This window comes from Geospiza fortis, unplaced genomic scaffold (genome assembly GCF_000277835.1).
Source record: "Geospiza fortis unplaced genomic scaffold, GeoFor_1.0 scaffold55, whole genome shotgun sequence".
NCBI classification, from domain to species: domain Eukaryota; kingdom Metazoa; phylum Chordata; class Aves; order Passeriformes; family Thraupidae; genus Geospiza; species Geospiza fortis.
In genome coordinates this window covers 7,327,243-7,346,328 of record NW_005054308.1, presented here as the reverse complement: position 1 = coordinate 7,346,328, position 19,086 = coordinate 7,327,243, and the positions used below count along the sequence as shown (strand labels likewise).

Sequence of the window (19,086 nt, the reverse complement as noted above, 5' to 3'; positions counted from 1 at the left end):
GAAGCGCCGGCCGCCCCTCCCTCACCAAGGGGAGGTGAGGGGGTCCCCGGGTCGGGGTTGGGCCCGAGCCCCCCCGGGCTCCCAGGCCAGGGTGGGAGCGGGTGAGGGTTCGGTTCCAAGGGGGATTTCCTAAAGCCCAGGGAGCAAACGCTGCTGTCCTGGCACGCCTTGCTCTGCTCCTACGCTGTAGTGTGCATCAAGCTCATTAATGGAGCAAGATCTGCTTCTCCCTACAGGGGCTTAGAAGTCATTTAAGTTCCTACTGCACCTGCTGACTTTTAGTCTGGCTTCTCCTGTTCCAGGAATGGAATTTAAGTTACGTTAGCAACAGAAGGTTGTAGCTGGTAAAGCAGCTATCGCTTGTGTAACGCGGCTGCCAACACTTGCTGTGCTGGCTGATGCTGATGGCAGGTCGGCAATTCATTTGGAAGCTCGTCTACTAATTAAACTTAGATAGTGCTTCCTTTATTTTAGACCGCCATTCTTCTGGACGGGGCTGCATCTGTTTTAAAATGTGTATGTGCCTCTATAAATATATATGTTCTGGTGCTGGATTGTCTGCCCACCATATGGGAGTCTTTCCCTGAATCTCGGCTTCTTGCCCAGCATTTTGATCAAAGTATCTGCAAAAGCAGATATTGATATCTTTCACACGTCAGACACCGTTCAGTGTCTCAGGTTTAATGTTCATGCCTCAGCAGAAATGTTGCCTTTAGAAAAGAAGAAGGTTTTTCAAGTGTTGCTGTGTTGAGTGACCTTGCTGCTGTCAGCATCTTAGTACATTCCCTTTATTGAGCATTATTTTGATTCAGAGTTTATCTTCAGGGATGATAGAGAGTTACTGTTTTGCTTAGCTCTGCAGTCTCTGGTGTTGTGCAATTTATGCAACATGCAATATGCTACACTGCCAGAAAGTAAACACCTTTCTTCCTGTGGTCAATTGAGTCTGGGGTTTTGTACAAGGAAATCTGTGTTATTAGCAGGTAAATTCAGCAGGCTGGATTACAGCACCCTGTAAATATAAGGTGAAATTTTTATTTCCCAAAAGAGTTCAGAGTCATTTTTCTTGCTCGTAAACCCAGCGCTTGAAGGGATGTTGAATCCGGGGCAAAAAGGAGGATGCATCTCCTCAGGCCACTGTAAATATCTGTGCCTTGATACTGTAATAAAAATGTGTTGCAGGCAATAATCACCTGTGATAAATTACATTTGTAGTGTGTAAAAATTTGTCTGTAAGAAAAAGCTGTTCAAGGATGTTGGCAAGCACTGGTGGGAAGCGCTGGAGACGCATTTGGTTTGATGAGGTCAGAATTTTTTTCAAACATGACATGGCTAATAAAGATTCAGAATAGCTGGAAGAGGCACCCTGCTCTTTAAAGGGTCCCATCATTTTTGTATTTGGACGTTTCCAAGGTTGCCTCCAGCTCCAGCACTCCAAAGCAAATCTTGAAGAGTCCTCACATCTACACTGAGTGTAGAGCTGCATTATAAGGTGGAATAAAGGTGTTTAACTCAGCGTTTTCACACTGGGCAGCTTGAGCTGCACGTCCTGTTGTGCCTTTTCTTTAGAGCTTACTCACAGCACCACAAGAAAACTTACTTGTGGGAATCCTGAAAGGTGAATTCATCCTTCTGTTGTTGCACAGGTGTTCCCAAAGCAGCCACTGCAGTGCTAGGTAGTGGCTCACATGCCCTGGCAGAGGGTGAGAAATCTGGTTCAGAATGCAGGGAATTAGGCAGGGGGTGAGTGTGCCAAGTTCAGATTCCTCTTCAGGAACTATCAGTATGGCCTTGTCCAGTCCCCTGAAAGATAATTCATAGATTTTCCCCTGATGTTCCTCTCAAACAGTGAAACGACCAGTGCCTATTACAAAAACTGTGGGGAGTAAACAAAGTTTTATTATGAAGTGTCTGATCAAAAAGCTTTTTTTGCTGAGAAGAAATCAGACTTCTTGCATGGCTCAGCAAAGATTGCAGCAGCGTTGGGGTGTCTGTGGTAGAGACAGCAGCCCAGGGCAGCCAGCAGGCAGAAGCAGCAGTTTGATCAGTGACAACCTGGGCTAGACACAAAATTGCAGCAGAAGATAAATGGCATTTACAACCCTATGACTAATGTGCTGAGCTGTCCCTATGGGTATGAATATTTCAGAGATCACCCATGTTGGAATTGAGCAGTGGTTCAAAAGGAACACAGGTCTGAAATTCACTCTTATCACCTACTATTGGCTGTTGGATGAACAGCCCTCCCCCTGCAAGCTCAAATCCAAAGATCAGCTGAGGACATTATCCTTATGGCACCCCTCTCTTGAGATGCTCATTTCCACTTCCTCCTCTGCACGTGAGTAAATAGTTTGAAGGAATCACATTCCTCTCCGTTGAGCCTGCTCTGTGTGATAAATGCCAATTATTAGCAACAGTTAAGAATTACAACTTCTGTCCCTACCAGGGAATAATTGGAATTAAGCAAGAGAAAGTGAGGATGGAAACACTAGCAGTGTTCAATGCTGTTTGCTCTTGCAGAGTGAACTCTGCGGTGCCAGCTCTGCTGGCACAAGGTGTTACTGAGAAAGAGCATTTGTTGCTTCACCTGTGGAGGGCAAACAAGGCTAACTGTGAGGCAGAGGTGATATTCCCTGTTTTTCCTCCTGTGGAAAAATAGATCTGGAAAGTTATGGTAGTAACACCCTCAGTTCCCAGAGCTTAGCTGGTAACAGGGCACTATTTATGGGCTAAGTAACAGATTGGGGCCACATTTGCATAAGATCGATGCTGCTGTAAATTGCATCTTGCTCTCTGCAATACCATAATTACACTTTATGGTCTGTAAACATCATGTTTAAAGACAACTGAGCCCACGCACATGCTAACCTATGTGTGTTTTCGCCTTACCCATGCAAGCAAAGCCTGTTACTGGTTGAGGGCGCAGTGTAGCAACAGAGTTGGAATAATTTTTAGACTTAGTACAACACCATGAAAACTGGACTGCTGTTTTTTTGCCAAATTCCACAGTAACCCTTATTGCTTTTAACAAATACACCTTTGACCCATTCAGTTGCACTGGCAGTAGCTATTTTGTGCTCCAACCATGAGTTAGTGAATTATAAAAACTACTTATCTTTAGGATGTTGGTGGCTTTTTTGTTCTCAGGTACAACAATGAAAAAACTTAGAGAGATGCAGAGATGTGTTCCACGTGCTTAACTGAGTAACAGCATGCACATACACACGGGGAACACTGCCAGCACTAACAATGACATGGCACTGCCTTCACATGACTTGTCTGGGAGGGGACAGGCAGCTCCTGCTTGGAAACACACCCCCAGTGCCCTTGCCTAAACCCTCATAAAGCTTTGACAGCAGTCATGAAAAGTGAGGAGTTCTACTCTGGGCTCTGAATAGACACAAAGGACCTCTCCTCGGCTACCATCAGCAGGTGGTGAGCAAAGAACAGGCAGCCAGAGTTCAAGGGTGCTTGAAAAGATATGATAGAGACTTTGAGGAAGTCATTAGAAGGCAATGTCGTGTCTGTGTGAAGTCCATTGTCAGCTTTTCTAGGAACAGGGTTTCCCTTAAAACCGTGCAGTGCTTGGTAGGACATCAAACACCACGGCTGGTCCTGTGTCTCTCCACACAGAGGGGCTGATATGCAACTGTTCAGGTGACCAGGTAAGTGCTCCTGTGTTCTTTGTTCTCTGTGTTCTGTACTTTCATGGATAGTCACAGCCTTTGCTCTCCCAGGAGCAGTTTTCCACTGTCTGTGCCTTATAAAGGTTGGTTTCAGTGAAGTAAGAGCTACACCAGAGGCTTCAGGAGGAAGGCACAAGGATGGGGGGGCAGCCAGTCCATCACAGCAGATGCAGCTGTTCTGAGCTGTGCCTGCCATGCAGGTCTGGCTGGTGGGAGAAGGATGCAGTGCAGGGAAAGGGCACCTGTGCTACCTCAGCTTGAGGCTCTCTGGGCACCAGAACTATAAGAGAACAGCAGGCATGGGGCATAAATAATAATTCACATGTTTAAAAAAATGTAAAAAATACAGCAGGGTTTTTTTCACATTATACTCAGATTATATTGAGCATTTAAAAACATGACTTAGACAAACTAGCTTTTATCAGTACCAGAAGTGGAAGATTCAGTGAAAACAAGATATTTGACTTAATGAACAGTTTTTGGGCAAATGAAGTTATACATGGAAATAATAATAAAAAAATGTATTAGAATTCTTGTTTGACTAGTGTATATTTCCCCTTTAATGTCAAGAGACTGATTGGAAAAGCAATTACTTTTACTCTAGGGTTGAGAATTTGCTTTGGATCAAATTTGGTGTTAACTAATTCGAAATAACTGGAAAGGAACTTTTTTTTTTTAGGCAGTACTAATTCTAGCTGATATTTGGAAATAGCTGCAGGCAGCTGAGAGCTTCAGTGGTTGATTTGAGGCTGTAAAATATGCCAACATGAGAGCAGTGCCAAGCAGCTGAATAGCTTTTTTGTTTGCTAAAACAGCCATGGTTACATGAATGGTTTTTTAATGTATTTGGTGTATTCTGAATCAGGAGAGACATTGTACAATAAAAAAAGAGTAGGTAATGAGATGTTGGGGAAAACCTACTCTATCCAATTTTTTCTGAGTTTAATGTAAATAATGTAGAATTTTATCCTGCAAAGTGGCTTAATAAAGGCAGTGTTCTGAAACAGAGGGTAAGCAGATGTGGCAGCTCTGCTTTGAACTGGAAATCTTTGCCCAAGCCAGCCTTCTGTCATAAACTGATTATTTTAAAAGACTACTAGAAATGTGATTGTAATTTTAACTCTTTCCTAAATGCACAGAATATGTGACTCAATCAAGTAATTGCTCCTCCTAAAAACTCAAAGCAGAGTCACATTTTCTACAGTGCTCTGCCCTGGAGCTCTTCACATGCAGGGGTGTCAGCAGGTTTGAGTCAGCCCTGCTGGATGGAGGAACCTCTGGAGCATCAACCTTCCAGCTCAGTGAGGTTCCCCTTTCACATCTGCCTCTCCTAATCTAATGTTGTCTGCTACAAAGTCATCAGAGCAGAATAATCTCTTTAACCACAGAAAACTATGGCCAGCACTATTTACTTTACTGTCCCAGCAGAATAATTGGATATTGCTCTTTTCAGCTCCCTGCTGGGTGGTTGTAATGATAGGGATGTGCACAGCTAAGAGCAAATAATAGGAGTTATAACCAAAAAAATTCCAAGTGGAAAAAACTTACAGTGAAGGTTGTCAAATACTGGAACTGATTTCCCAGAGAAGCTGTGAAATCTCCCTCTGTGCAGACACTCAACTGTTCAAAGCTCTGAACAACCTGTTAAGAAATCTGGAATGGAGCAAAGCCTCAAAGGAATGGATTATTCAGGCCTGACATATTTCAAGCTTTAGTAGTGTTTCCTTGGAGGCAGTGGGCACACCTGCCCTGAGAGGACCTGTGTGACAAGATAGGCATGTAGGGGATGTTAGGTAACATATGTGATTAGAAGGTCTTTAAAAAAATTAAGATAAGATCAATTTAAATTTGGCCTGTGGCATGTTATTTATGCTCTTCTCTTCAGGCTAGCAGGTTATTTTTGGTTGTTTCTTATGGGTATTCTTCATCAGATATATCAGAGTTCAACTGTATTTTATCAATAAAGATGTGGTTGGCAGACAATGTATGAGAGGAAAAGAAAATCCCACAGACTGGCTGTGGTATCTCACAAAGTGCAGTAGTGAGGAGCTCTGTGTCTGGGGAAGGACAGGAAGCCCTGGGACACTGCAGGTTCCCCAACACATTCCCATTTGAAGCAATAGCACCTTAGGGCACCTCTCATGCTACCCTTTTGGGCCAAGGGAGACAAAGTGAACTTGGATTTGGTTTCTTTTTGAGACTGCTACCAAAATTCAGCATTTCCCATAGGAGTACATCCAGCCCTAGTGTTGAAATACAGGGTTGGGAGTTGGCCTCAGGGTTTCAAGTTTCAGATCCCTTTTTGCCTTGTTTTTCTTTTTTCCTCCTCAGAAGTGTCTAACATCAGTTTCTTCCACTAAAATGTGTAGTATGGTGGGCTGGCTCTTTTATGTCTGTGAGTAAGCAGGAAGGAGGTGTCTAATTTTACTGTCTCATGCCCTTTGACTGCATACTGATATGTAATGTAACAGAGATGGGAACACCTGTAAATAAACACAGTTGCATTTGTAAGAACATACCCAGAAGGCTATAATTTCAAATCTAAACCTCCTGACTAATGCAGGATTTCTTTTCGACAGTTTATTCCTCCTTTCTGAAACACTGCAAGAAGAGCACTCCCAAGAGCTTTCCTCCATCGTCAAGGTAGTACAATATCATCTTCCTAATGAGTAATTTTCCAACTGTTTGTACCCTAGACAAGAATGTTTGAACCTTCTCTATGCTTGCCTTTGTACTTCAGGTAACAGTTTGCCTGTGCTTGAAATTCTGCTGAGTAGGAAAAGCAAAATGGATTAAGTTCTGCAATCCTCAGTAATCTGGCTGTCATGTTATTAGAAGTTGTGTGTTTGTTCTTAAAGACCATGTGAAACCAAGAAAATATTAAGGAATGTTTTGTTAACTTTTGCTAATTATATTTGATGATAAGCCTGTAGAAATATAAAAACAACTATGCAATAATCCCTAGGACAGCCAGAACATGGCTTGTAGCACAGAACCCCTCACGGCCATGGCCAGCAGTGAAGTCCCAGCAGCTACTCAGACCTTGGGTTTGATTTATTTTTTTAATTTCTTTTAACAAAACCATTAACAAATGGTCAAGCCAGAGCCAAATGCAGGGAGATTCATTATGAGATGGCCATGTGCCCATTTAGGACTTTAACTCCCTAAGTGACCATAGCAGGACTTGAAGCAAAGATGATTTTCTTGCTTACCACATTCTTAAACTGTAACACAGAGTTTGAGTGAAGGCTGTGGGGCTCTATTGTGTTAACCCTCTGTGGCCCAAACTCAGTTTGTTTTCATCCTTGTTTGTTTAATTGCATGTTGCCATTATGGAAGAACATATGTCCCACATTATCGTTTCCTTACAGCCTGGGAAGGGCTGGAGTAGCTACTGGGTGCTGCAGTGGATTCCCAGGCCAGATCAAGGGAGGAAGTCCTTCCACAACACACCAGTGACACAAGCAAAAGATTTGGTTTTGGCTGTTCTCCCATTTTTCCTTGTTATCCTTGCATCCCTGTTAATCTTCTGGGACACTACTAACTCCTCAAGAAATAATGGCATTTTTCTTCTCAAGAACTCAGCTTTGTTCCATGGCCAACACACAAAGGATGGAGCAAGACAGGACATGGCACAGAGAGTAAATATTTTACACTTTTAGCACTGAACTGCAAGTGGAGGTGATTTGCTGTTGTCTGCATCATATTCTGCCACTCTCCCAAAGTTCACTTACTTAGATCACCTTTTATTTCAGATGGAAACCGACTCTGGATATTCCTCCACAGCTGAGCTGCAGAAGCAGGTAAAGGCTCCAGCTCACCGTTTTAAGGAAGCTCATGCAGGTGCTTTGGAAGGCTGAATGTGTTGAATCACCTAAGAGAAGTGACAGACACATCCTCATTCCGAACATTTTTGCATAATTAGGAGCTCATCTCTTATCACTAAAGCAACACTTCCCCAGCATTTTTCCCTTCCAGTGGACTGCAGCTACAGCAGCAAGTGGGGAAGGACCTGTTATCTATGCTTGGGTGGCAAGAGCCCACCACAGTCCCCCATGACCAGAAGCTGTGCCACCTCACTGGGCCTGGTCCTGCTAATCTCTTATGGCCAGCTGATGTGCCCCAGTCTCTTTACCTTGCCAGCAGCAACCCTGTTCTGTACTTAAGGAGTTTGCCAGCTTCTACAAGCACTTTAAGAGCAAGAACTCAAGCAATCCATGAATTAGTTTGGAAACTACTGTGCTGTAGCTGTTGGCATGAGGAGAAACATGGTATTAAGCACTTGGACTTGATGAACAAGATTTGTTTTCTATGTGAACGTCTCTACTTTTACATCTCATGTAATTATAGTGTGTGGGATTCATGTAATCACTTCATCATATGCAATAAAAACACAGCCTCAAAACAAGACAGTTTCTAGCCAAAGGGCTGTTAAAATAGCTGAAGTGTTGAACTTTAGATCCTCTCTGTCCTGTCTCAGAGCAGGACAGGTACAGTGTCTGTGAGTAGTAGGAGTTTAAAAGGATTGAAACTCTTGAGCTAAGGGATGTTAAAGCAACTGAAACCTTATTTGGGCTAATTGGAAATTCTGACACTTGTAAGACAGAATTTTTGTTTGGTATGCTCTTCATCCCAGGAGAAAAAGGATATATAGGATTTTTTAACAGATTAATGTTAAAAAGCTCAAAACTTTCTATAAGTTCTGTAACCTTTTTTTTTTCCTAAAGAATAAGTGATGGTCCGGGGTCTAAAGATTAAGAAAGTCTTACATCAGCATACATGGGGCATAACATGGATACAACTGGAATTATGAAAGTGCTGAGAGAGCAGATCTCTGGTCCAGGATCCAGCAGGCACCATCTGATGCTGGAGGAGAGGCTTTTGCCAGCCTGGCATTTGCACTTCAGTACCCCCAGTGATAACAGTGGCAGCTGATTGCACTGCTCTCGTATCAACCCATAGGATTCACAAATATCAAACTGTAGGGCAAGAGTCCTGTCAGTTCCTTCCTCCCTATCTGCTTTTTCAATTTAGAAGAAAAAAGGAGGTGATAGAAGGAAGGGGTTGCTTGTTTGTTTTAGTAGTGAGTGTTTCAGTGCTAGAGCAAAGTTCTGTCCTGGGACAAATAAATATTGCTTATAAGTCCTGGGCCATATTTAATGTTCTGTAGCTGTTACAGAATCTAAAAGCCATGTAAAGAGGATTAATTTCTATTGCATTACCCTAAACCACCTGCATTTGGCATTTCTCAGAGCTGCCTCTCTTGTTTGTCCTCTCTGACAGGAGGTGAGCAGGACTGCAGCTATGAATCACACTGTATTCACTCCAGTCTGTTTGTGCAGCACAACACCACAGTTAAAAAACAGGAAGGACAGAGGAATGAAGAAGACAATAGCTGGTTATTATACTATTGCATTGATTTTTTTAAAAACATTTACCTTGCAGATAGACATAATTCATATTCACTCATGAAAACCAAATTAATTACACTCCAGAACCAATTCCAACTTGGACTACTCTAAAAGACAGATTGTTAATTATAAATTTGTTGTATATAGACAATTTGTTTTGAATATTTAAATATTCAAATATCCTGAATACTGCTTTTTGAATATACTTATTCCTGTTAACCAGGTCATCTGAGCACAGCAGTTCTTGACTGCTGTGGAGAGAAAACACTGCATCCTGGGAGGGAGAAAATACTGGGGGAGGGAGGTGCTGAGATGGAGCACCATTCCTTATTGCTGGTGTTCCTTTCTCAGTGCTCTGAGTTATCCAGAAGCCCCTGGAGCTATAGCCCTCCAGGTACTGAGCAGTATGCCAAATAAAGAGGGATAAAAATCAGTGGTCCCTTCTCTCCCTTCACTTATTCCAAAGAAATTCCACATCAGTCATGCACCAGATCTCTGTAAGCGTGACAGATGGATGATTGATACACAATATCCCACAACAGCTTTGTCATTGTGTTCTTCAGAATGTGTGTGAAGCTAAACAGGCCGTCACAGGACTGCCTTCATCATTCCAAATACCAAAAATGCCAGGGCAGGACACAGCAGCATGTGCTCACTCCTGTTGCTTCTCACAGGGAAAGAAGCTCTCAGATGCCTTGAGGATCAGTGCCTACGTCTTCAGTACAGGCCTGCTCATGTTCACTGCCCTGGTGAACACTGCTTCTTGGTAAGAATGTTCAAACAAAGCAGCTTGGGGAGAAACTTTCTGTGGAAAGGGGGAAAGTGGATGAATAGATGGGCAACCAAGTACTGTTATTCCCACAGGTTAATGCAGAATATAACTTTAGGCAATTTCTGGCAAACGGCATGGTTGGAGTTCTACGACCATATGGAAGGAGATGAGTGGACAATCTTCCTCATTGGTGAGTTTTAATGATGCTTCTCAGGAGAAATCATCCATGTATTATTGCATATTAAAGGGAGCCATGGACAAGCTTCCCAAACTCACTAATCCTCCCACTGACAAGCACTGGCTTGGAAGGTACCCACAGGTGATGTGGTGCAGCTGTTCTGCTTTTGGATGGGGTCACAATCAGGGTCCTGTACAGATTAAAAATCTGATCTTTTTGCTGCTACTGAAGTGACTTCCCTGTGAAGACACTTTGCTCCTGTGAGAACTGAATGACTCAGTAGAACTAATTACTAAAAATGTAAGTAAATTTAGTGAATTCTGCTCTTGCTGTAGTACTTACAAAACTCTCTTCTGTGATTAGCAGCTGGTGAACAGAACTGGTAGGGACCTTGCAAGGTTCTATAGATCAAGTCAACCTTATCCTACTTGGATTTAAAAGCAACAGAGGTCTTCCACCCACCTAGAAAAGCCTTTTCTTCGCTTCAGTTATGTCAGGTTTCAACCTCTGAGACATTTGTCTGCTCGAACCTCCTTCCCATTCTTTGATCTTACCTGGATGTCAGAATTTACCAATATTCCATTTTAAAGCATCTTTGGGCAGGGGACACACCCTTGGCACATCTGGGTCCCAGCAAAGTCCTCTGGGTACTGTGCCAGTGTGTTTTGTTTCTGATTTAGCCATAGTTCCCAATTCATTCACACATCTCCACCCTTTCCTCATGCCACAGGGGCTGCATTGGTGCCTGCACTGGCTTTCTGGGGCTTCAATGGAATCCTTCTGGTGGCTGATACAACAGGAAAGCCAACTTTCATTACTCGCTATCGCATTCAGCTGGGCAAGAATGATCCTGTAAGTACTTCTCACTCTGCCTTTCCTGCTGGCTAAACACTTCCTGCACTCTCTTAGGCCAGGAATGGGGAGAAGAACCTGTTATGCTTTTCTCTTAGAACCAGGTAGGATTCCAGGGGGATCAAGTCAAGTCTTGTGTACCCGCTGTAGGGAGGAAGGCAGATCCTGTTGTGAGGCTACTGATCAGATCTGCATTGACTGCTTGTTAAAGAGCTGATCCCAAAACTAACTGCCTACAAATCTTAAAGCTTTTCATCCTTCCAGCTAAAACTGCATTGCTTCTTTCTTAATCTCAAGTCCTGACTTCTCTTTTGCAGGTGGACAGAAAGAAGCTGTGGAAAGCCATCTACACAGCGCTGGGTAATCAGTTCTTTGTCTCCTTTCCCATGCTTGTGCCCATGTTCTACATCATGAAATGGTGGGAAAACACCTTCAGCAAGGAATTACCAACCTTCCAATGGTTTCTTGTGGAGCTAAGCATTTTTACTGTAGTAGAGGAAATTCTCTTCTATTATACACACAGGTGAGCTGAGCACAGGAACAGGTGCTTGATTTTCCTCCATGCCTTTAAGTTTATACTCATACCCTACAACAGCAATAATCCTCATCCCTCTGTTCCACCAATCTTGTATTTATATGGGAAATCTACCCTCACAACATGAGGCCTTGCTGCTGCCAGTAACTGTAGTAAACAAAAATGGGTAGAATTTTAAAGGTGGAACAGCTTAAAAGCTAAGGAAGAAACAGAACAGGCAGTTTTTCACAGAAGCTGTAACCCAGCATTCTTTGAAAAGAACAAGACTGATTATCCTGAAAGACAAAAATCTCAAGGGTCAGCGACTGATCTCTGTTCCCTTGTCCAGCACCTACAAATGGAGTCATGTCTAACTTCTACAGCCTGTCTTCCAACACTGCAGGATTCCCAAACACTGACACCATCATTAGAGGACAGAACTAAAGGAAGGAAGACAAAAGAAGCAGAAGCAAGCGCAGTACTCTCAGAAATCTGTAGGTTTCCCTTTAGGACAAATGCACCCAAAAACTGTAAATGCAGTTTTTTACCAAGGACCCATGGAACTGAAAATTCTGATTCTTTGACAGTTTCCAGTAGAAAAAGTCCAAACAGTGAAAGCATAAAGTGAGTCTTCCCCTAATAGTTCTCCTAGATTTGAGTAAATAAGTAATTCAGGGACTTTGATTTATGGGATTTATCTGGCCTGAGTTTATCATAAGCCAGCAGACACATTAATTGAATAAGGGCTCAATACAAAGAGAGCAAAGGAAGCAAGGAATCCTACACTCTTATTGCCAGCTGCTCTGAAATCTTTATGTTAGAGGAGACACAAGCAAGTCCCCTGCAGAAAGTCTGTGTTCTGTTACTCCTTTTTTGCAGAGCTCAAAACCTGCCTTTCTGTTTCCTCTGCCTAGGCTTGTTCACCACCCAGTGCTGTATAAGCACATTCACAAGAAGCACCACGAGTGGACAGCCCCCATCGGCGTGGTCTCCATTTATGCTCACCCTATAGAGCACATAGTAAGTGGACTCTCCCATGGTCACCCTCCAGGTGCTGTGTGGAGTGTAATTTCCATGGCAAGAGAAGAGAATTTGCCCTGAGAGGCTTCTTCCTTAGGAAGAGGAAGCTGAGCTGCCCTGCCAAGAAGCTTGGCTCTAGTGGGGTTGCAGTAATTGTTTATACTGGACTCCAGCAGCTTCCAGAGCACAGATCCAAGGGCCTCCAGTAGATAAGGAACTGACTGGATAGGGCTTCCCATGAGCCCCAAGAGGACTGGGAGCACAGACAGTGCTTTCAGCAAGAGATATGACAGCCTGAGTGATTGTGTGGACTTGGAAATCTGTCAGGATTTTTGTGGTGGTTGCTGGCATCAGTGTTTGCAAGGAGTGTATCCCAACACCCTTGCAGCTGAGACTTCTCAGGAAAACACATCCCACCTTCAAATATTCCACTTAAAAATTCCATCTCCTGTTACCAGTAGTCCTGGGCTGCTCTGAGGGTCTCCCCAGCTGACAGTCTTTGGACAGCATAATGATTGAGGAGCCCAGCTGAGCTGTGCTGGTGCCTGCAGCTGGGTCTGGGCAGCCAGAGCCATTTGTGCCAGGGCAGATCACAGTGAAGAGCTGCAGCAGGGTTTGTCACATTGCTGTGTGTGTCTGCAGGCCAACCTTTCACAGTGAGGTTTCCCAAGGGCAGATTCAGCATTATTCCAAGGTGAGGCTGAAATTCACACCTCAGACCCCAGGGTGATTTACTGGGATCATGCTGTACTCACCCAGGTTTGGAGTCATGTCTAACTTCTACTGCAGGCTTATGGATTTGGGCTTTGACAATGGTTTGCAGTAGTAGAACTCTCTTATCTTTAGTATTACTTTTTGGATGATTATGTAACTTTAGTAAGGTGTTTGCAGAGAGCTCTTCCCTTTACACTGTGCACAAAACAAACCAGTGTGATGGATCACCAGGTGACAATTCAGCTCCTAGAGGAGAGTCTGCTTGTGGTGGACCCATTAATGAGGTACTTTCTTCTCATTTCCAGGTCTCCAACACTCTGCCTGTCATGACTGGCCCATTGATCATGGGATCTCATATTGTTTCAGTCTCAGCATGGTTCTCCATTGCTCTTGTAACAACAAGCATTTCTCACTGTGGCTACCACCTGCCCCTCCTGCCATCTCCAGAGTTCCATGACTTCCACCACCTCAAGTATGTCTGGGCACTGCTCAGCTTTCCATTCTCCTGCCTCTCCACTGGCACCACTGGCAGGGAAAGCTCCTTTCTGAGGGTCAAGTGGGTTTGCCTGACTCATGCACCAGCAGAGCAGCTCTCCAGTTCACCTGAGAGCAGGCTGAGTGCTGCCAGTTCTTAGAGCAGTTAAACTGGGATTTCAAGGCATTCCAGCCCTGTTAAGGACAGTTCTCTGCAAGGTTCTTCCTAGAAGTTCAGAATACACTTCATGTGATCTAAGGACAGAGCCAGGGCAAGTCACACAGGTAAAATAAGCGAGCCTGCCTGTCTGTCCCTCTGCCGTACACTGGGATCAGTAACACTGATCAGATTACACTTTGCCCAGACAATCACCATTAACCCTTCCTGACAGAGATTCTCAGCCTCCTGTGCTGGACAGAGAGCAGTTGCAGCAGACTGTTCAAGGATACACACCCAAGCAGTGGAGAAACATTCCCAGCTCCCAGTGTGCCCTATATTCAGACACACTGCCCAGAAATGTCTGTCCTGTTGCAGAACCAGCCCAGGGGACAGTTCCATCACCACATGCCAGGACAGGGATCTCTGCAGAGCTGAGACACTCTGGGTGGAAGAGCTGTGCCAGCTGGAGCACATCTGCTCATATCCCAGGACAGGCAGGTCTGGAGAGCTCGTGGGGCATGGAAACATGGGTGTCCAGTGCTCCTACAGCTCTGAGCTGCCCAGGTGAAGCAGCTACTGCTCAGTGCCACCATTTCTGGGCAATGATGGCACCAGAGAGGAGCTGCAGAAGGTTCACCCAGGCTTTGACAGAGCTGCCAGAGAGACTGGTGCTGAAATCCCATGGACAGATTATCAGGGCTCAGAAAGAAATGGAAAGAGGAAGGGCAAGGTAACCTCAGTAACTTCCAGTGATGTTTATCTGTGTTTGGTTCTCAGGTTCAACCAGTGCTATGGAGTGCTGGGAGTGCTGGATTTTCTGCATGGCACAGACAAAATGTTCAGACAGACCAAAGCCTTCGAGAGACACAAGGTCCTGCTCAGCCTCACACCACTCTCTGAAAGCATCCCAGAGCCACCCAAGAAAGAGGAGTGAACCAGCCCAGCAGCTCTTGGCCAGCCTGGTGATGAGCAGAGTGAGAGACAATGATTTATGCCAAATAGTATTTTAATCAGGAAACAAATTCTTGTCCACACATAACAGATCATGAAGCTGAAGTTAAATATGCTGCTTGGAAACGACTGCACTTTTGCTGACATTGTTTTCTATATAAGACACTTATAAAAAAACCTGCTCTAGAAATCTGTTTTTAAAATTTAATTGTTCATCTGTTACTTGCACTGTCCCTTGGTTCCAGCTGCCTGTGTATGAGCCAGGTGTGTTCTGGGCCACATGGCTCAGGGTTCCCATTGGTCAGCCCACTGTCCCACAGCCCTACCTATGGAACCAAAGCCACTTCCCCTGCTCCTCTCCAGTCCCCACAACTGCACTAGGATGAACCCAGCCCAGTTACCTGGCCACAGTTCCCTAAGGAGGGCAAGTTAGCAGAAGAGAAAACCCAGGCACCACTGTCTTTTGAACTTTTTATTTTTATACATTTTTTTGTATTAAAAAGGAAAAAGCATAATTACCACAAATTACAAAGGACTAAAGCATTACTAGAATAATGAATCACATCAGCCTAGAAAGCAGATACTCTGAATAATATTAATGTTATAATACAAGCTCTCATTCAAGTATTTTACATTTTTCTCTGTTCCTTTTATACGTGATGATGATCCTAGCACATGGGTCAAAGATTATGTACTATCGACAGAGATGGATCATGTACAGCAGGCCGTATTAACAAGATTTTCCTCCCAGGTGATACATGGTCTGTGATGAGTCATTTTAAGTTTGTCTCTACTATAAATGCAGCTGAAGAAGGTTGCACACACTCTCTAGTTTTGGGAAACAGAAGGCTGAGTTTGGACACACAGGGTTTGAGAAGGGCCAGCACATGGAACCATCACCCCTTCAGCTCCAGGCGAGTGCAGAAGGCTGCACTTGCTGGGATGCAGCTCAGTGGGTGTCTCTGAGCCAAAAATCCAAAGGTTTCCAAGCCCAGTGGGACCAGGACAGGCTGGGGGGGAAGACAGGGAGCAGGGCTGCACCTGGGAGGCTTGAGGGACCAAGTGGTGCCACGAGGGGCACCACTGGCACAAGCCACCCTGGCACAGGGCTGACACCTGGGGGGAGAGCAGGAGGGCAGAGCGGGGAGCTGGAGGGAGCCCAGCTGGCACCCAGGGCACCCCCTGCTCCTCTGGAGCTTCCCAGCAAGGGGATGTGCTTGTCACAGATACATCGGTCCTATGTTCAAGTGTCTGCAGAAAGTGAAACTGTAAACTACTCCTGGAAATGCTGCCCTCCAGCCACCCACTCCACACCACCGAGATGAACATTTGCTTAGAAAAAGAAAAATGAAAGAAACTCTTTTATCTGTTACCTGTATTGGAATCTTTAAAAAAAGTCAGTGAGGCATTTAACATCAAGTGTAACAACCCTCTCAGGAAGAGCCCAGCATCCATTTCAAACAGTGACAAGTGACATAACCAGCCTCAGAGACAGGAGACAATAAGCATTGCAAACACAGCTTGCTACATTTACAGTTTTCTTTTTTTTTTTTTTTTTCCTTTTGATAAAATAACTGGGAAGGCATTAACAGCTAGAAGGCCCCCTCTGCACTGCCACGTGGAACGTGGCAGGACACTGAGGTTAAACACATCAGTTTGTTACAGTACAACAATCAGTCCCCAGCAGGTGCCAAAACTCAAGGACCCCACGGGCTACAGTGAGAAGGTGCCATCAGAGGTGCCAGGGGGGCAGCAGAAGAGATGGACAGGCAAAACCAGAGCAGCAGCATCATTACTTTTTAATTTTTTTCCCAAATGAGCACGGCAAAGCAACAAAGCCTCCTCAAAAACACACCTTCCACCTGCACTCTGACCCCACACCACACTGTACCTGTTGCAGCCACCTGCATTCAGACAAGTTAACCTCACCAAGGAGGAACTCCTGAGAAGAGGGGCAGGATGAGGAAGGTTCCCCTGACCCAGCCTCCCTCAGCCTTTCCAGAAGCAGCTGGGGCTCCCCCCAGGCTCTGCCAGTGGCTGGGCACCAGCACCATGCAGCTCTCATGAGCTGTGGGACAATCAGCACTCAAAGGAGCATGTGTGCAACCACTCAATCCTCTAAAATTCAAAAAAGCACAATACGTGGTGGAGGTGAGGCATTCAAACTAAAAGCAAGCCTAATTCCCTCCTCTGCAGAAGGGCAAGAACTTCCTCAAATGCAAACCCCCTCTGGACAGCTGTCCCTTTACCCAGTGGGGACATGAGCCTGGCTGTGGCCATTTGTGACCCAGCTGGGCACAGACCACGCACCTGGGGAGCTCCCTGCCCTCTGCCAGCCCCACCCTGGCATGGAGCAGGAGGGAACAGTTCTGTGCTCCCCTCCCTGCAGGAACACAGGGCTGAGCCAGCAGCAGCTGCCTTGGGCTGTCACATCCATCTTTGCTCTGTCCTGCCCACTGCTGTCCCATGACAGCAAAACAAGGCACACGGTCCACAAACCTGGAGGGCACTGGGACCACTGGGATTGCTCTTCTGACCCACCTTCCCCTGGGTGCACACACCAGTGTGACAAACCACTGACTTGGCAGAGGGGAAGGGAAAACACTTCCATGCCAAGACTAGATCCTCAGAATCAGAAATTAAAAATTATTTTAAATCAGTATTTTGGGAAATTCTCTGGGAAATGTCCTACCTCTTCTACAACCCAAGCAATTCCACAGTCTGCTCTACAAGCAACAACTCCATAGCAGCAGCTCATCCCTCCCCATTTCCTATGAATTTGTTGCTGAAATGCAGACAATTGGCTTCAAGAGAGCCACATGCCAATGAAAGGAGCACAGACACAGCAGCAAGGATCACCTGTGGCACATCCAGACCTACCTCCACTTGCAAACAACCAGCAACACATCTACAATGTCCTTGATCGACTCTCCAGCCTCCTCCTCAAAAATCTGGGACAAACCACCTATAAATGTAACCTCAGAGATCTGACTCCAGCTCACAAGAGGGGAAATGCAGAGATAACAGTCACGGCCACAGCACTGTACAAGTGTTACTTTTGCCCATCTTGCCCAGTTCCCAGCCCACAACCCCAGAGCACTGCTGCCATAACGGAGACCCACGGCCTTGGATGGGCTGGCCTGCTGCACTCGGGCCTGGGAGTGGTACCAGCTGCAGGGTGACATGGCAGGGCTGGACAGACCAGGGCAGGATCACAGCACCAGGGAACAGCCAAGCAGCAGCTCCCCAGCTTCTCAAACTCAGCTCCTGGCTGCTCCCCCCCACCCACCCTGCAGCCACACAGGAACAGCCCTGGAGAGATGATGACTGCTCCCAGCTAAGAGACAGCTCTGGATCAACTGGACCCCTTGGGAAAACTGTTCAGTACCAGCTTGTGACTTTGCAGAAAGTTGAGCTGCACCCTTGGAGTGATGCATCCACACTGCACACAGGAGCACAGCTCTGGAGCTCACAGCGATGGAGCCTGAGCCACAGCCAAGCCTGGTATGCCAGGGACCCAGCAGAAGGAGCAGGGGGGCAGCAAGGCAAGTGGGTCTGGCTGGAAAGGAACACAACTTTCCAGTGCTACCCCTGGAGATGCTCCAGAGACAGCACTGGACATCTCCAAGATCTCATGCCTGACACACGCCCCTCACAAAGGATCCAGCTCACGGCCAGAGTCCACCTGGTGCTGGGTAAGGATGAATCAAGTAAATGCCACAGCAGCTCTGCAGTCACCCCCTGCCTCAGCTGAGTAAGGAGCTACACGGTGTCATCTCAGCCCTTGGAAATGCACAGGGGCTATGCCCTGAGTGGGAGACTCCACGCAGGCGCTGCTGCAACACAACACACAAGGAAACCCAGGCAAGAGCTCTCCTGTGCCAGGCAGGTCCCTGCTCACCCCTGCACAAGTCCCAGCAGCAGCCCTGAGCCAGTGGCTGCTGTGGGACAGCTTTCCCAGGGCTGCCTCACTCCCTGGCAGGTACAGCAGAAGCAGCCCTCACTCACAGCCAGGAGCAGTACCCCCAGCTGCTGGGACATCTCCCTGCTCACTCCCCAACCACGCTGGAAGCACAGACAGGAGCAGAGGCACCTCCTGCCCAGGGAGGGCTGGGGGTGTGAGCAAGGCCAAGACAGAACAATCGCTGTGGTGGGGACAGGGCTGCCACGGCACCAACACAGCGGAGCAGAGTCCTGGATGTGACTGCCCTCAGCCCTGCCCCAGGAGCCTCAGGCCTGGCAGGGAGGCTCCGTGACAGGGGAGGCATCCGAGCGAGCTGCAGGGTCAGAGGAAAGGCCGCAGGGAAGATCAGCTCGGCAGCAATGCCGGGAGGAGTCTCTGGGCCTGGGAGGG

The 19,086-nt window shown here is 46.1% G+C and overlaps 1 protein-coding gene across 2 annotated transcripts; it reads left to right on the top strand.

Annotated features, from left to right (window-relative positions):
- Window positions 1–15,487, top strand: FAXDC2 (fatty acid hydroxylase domain containing 2). Of its 2 annotated transcripts, none has more exons than XM_005418756.2 (11): window positions 1–34; window positions 3,546–3,665; window positions 6,266–6,329; window positions 7,442–7,489; window positions 9,772–9,863; window positions 9,962–10,059; window positions 10,778–10,899; window positions 11,217–11,422; window positions 12,328–12,433; window positions 13,453–13,619; window positions 14,559–15,487. In XM_005418756.2, the coding sequence occupies exons 4-11, from the start codon at window positions 7,442–7,444 to the stop codon at window positions 14,713–14,715; spliced, it is 996 nt and encodes a 331-aa protein (XP_005418813.1). In that variant the 5' UTR covers window positions 1–34; window positions 3,546–3,665; window positions 6,266–6,329; the 3' UTR covers window positions 14,716–15,487. The 2 variants fall into 2 exon arrangements, with proteins under 2 accessions (XP_005418813.1, XP_030911112.1); XM_031055252.1 differs by having other exon boundaries at window positions 19–34; window positions 3,555–3,665.
- The last annotated feature ends 3,599 nt before the right edge of the window (window positions 15,488–19,086 follow it).

Excerpts from the sequence above, each read along its gene's own strand:
- FAXDC2 (XM_005418756.2), top strand. The coding sequence starts at position 7,442 with ATGGAAACCGACTCTGGATATTCCTCCACAGCTGAGCTGCAGAAGCAG. Across the intron at positions 7,490-9,771 it reads CAGCTGAGCTGCAGAAGCAG|GGAAAGAAGCTCTCAGATGC; the intron begins GTAAAGGCTCCA and ends TGCTTCTCACAG. Across the intron at positions 12,434-13,452 it reads CTCACCCTATAGAGCACATA|GTCTCCAACACTCTGCCTGT; the intron begins GTAAGTGGACTC and ends TCTCATTTCCAG.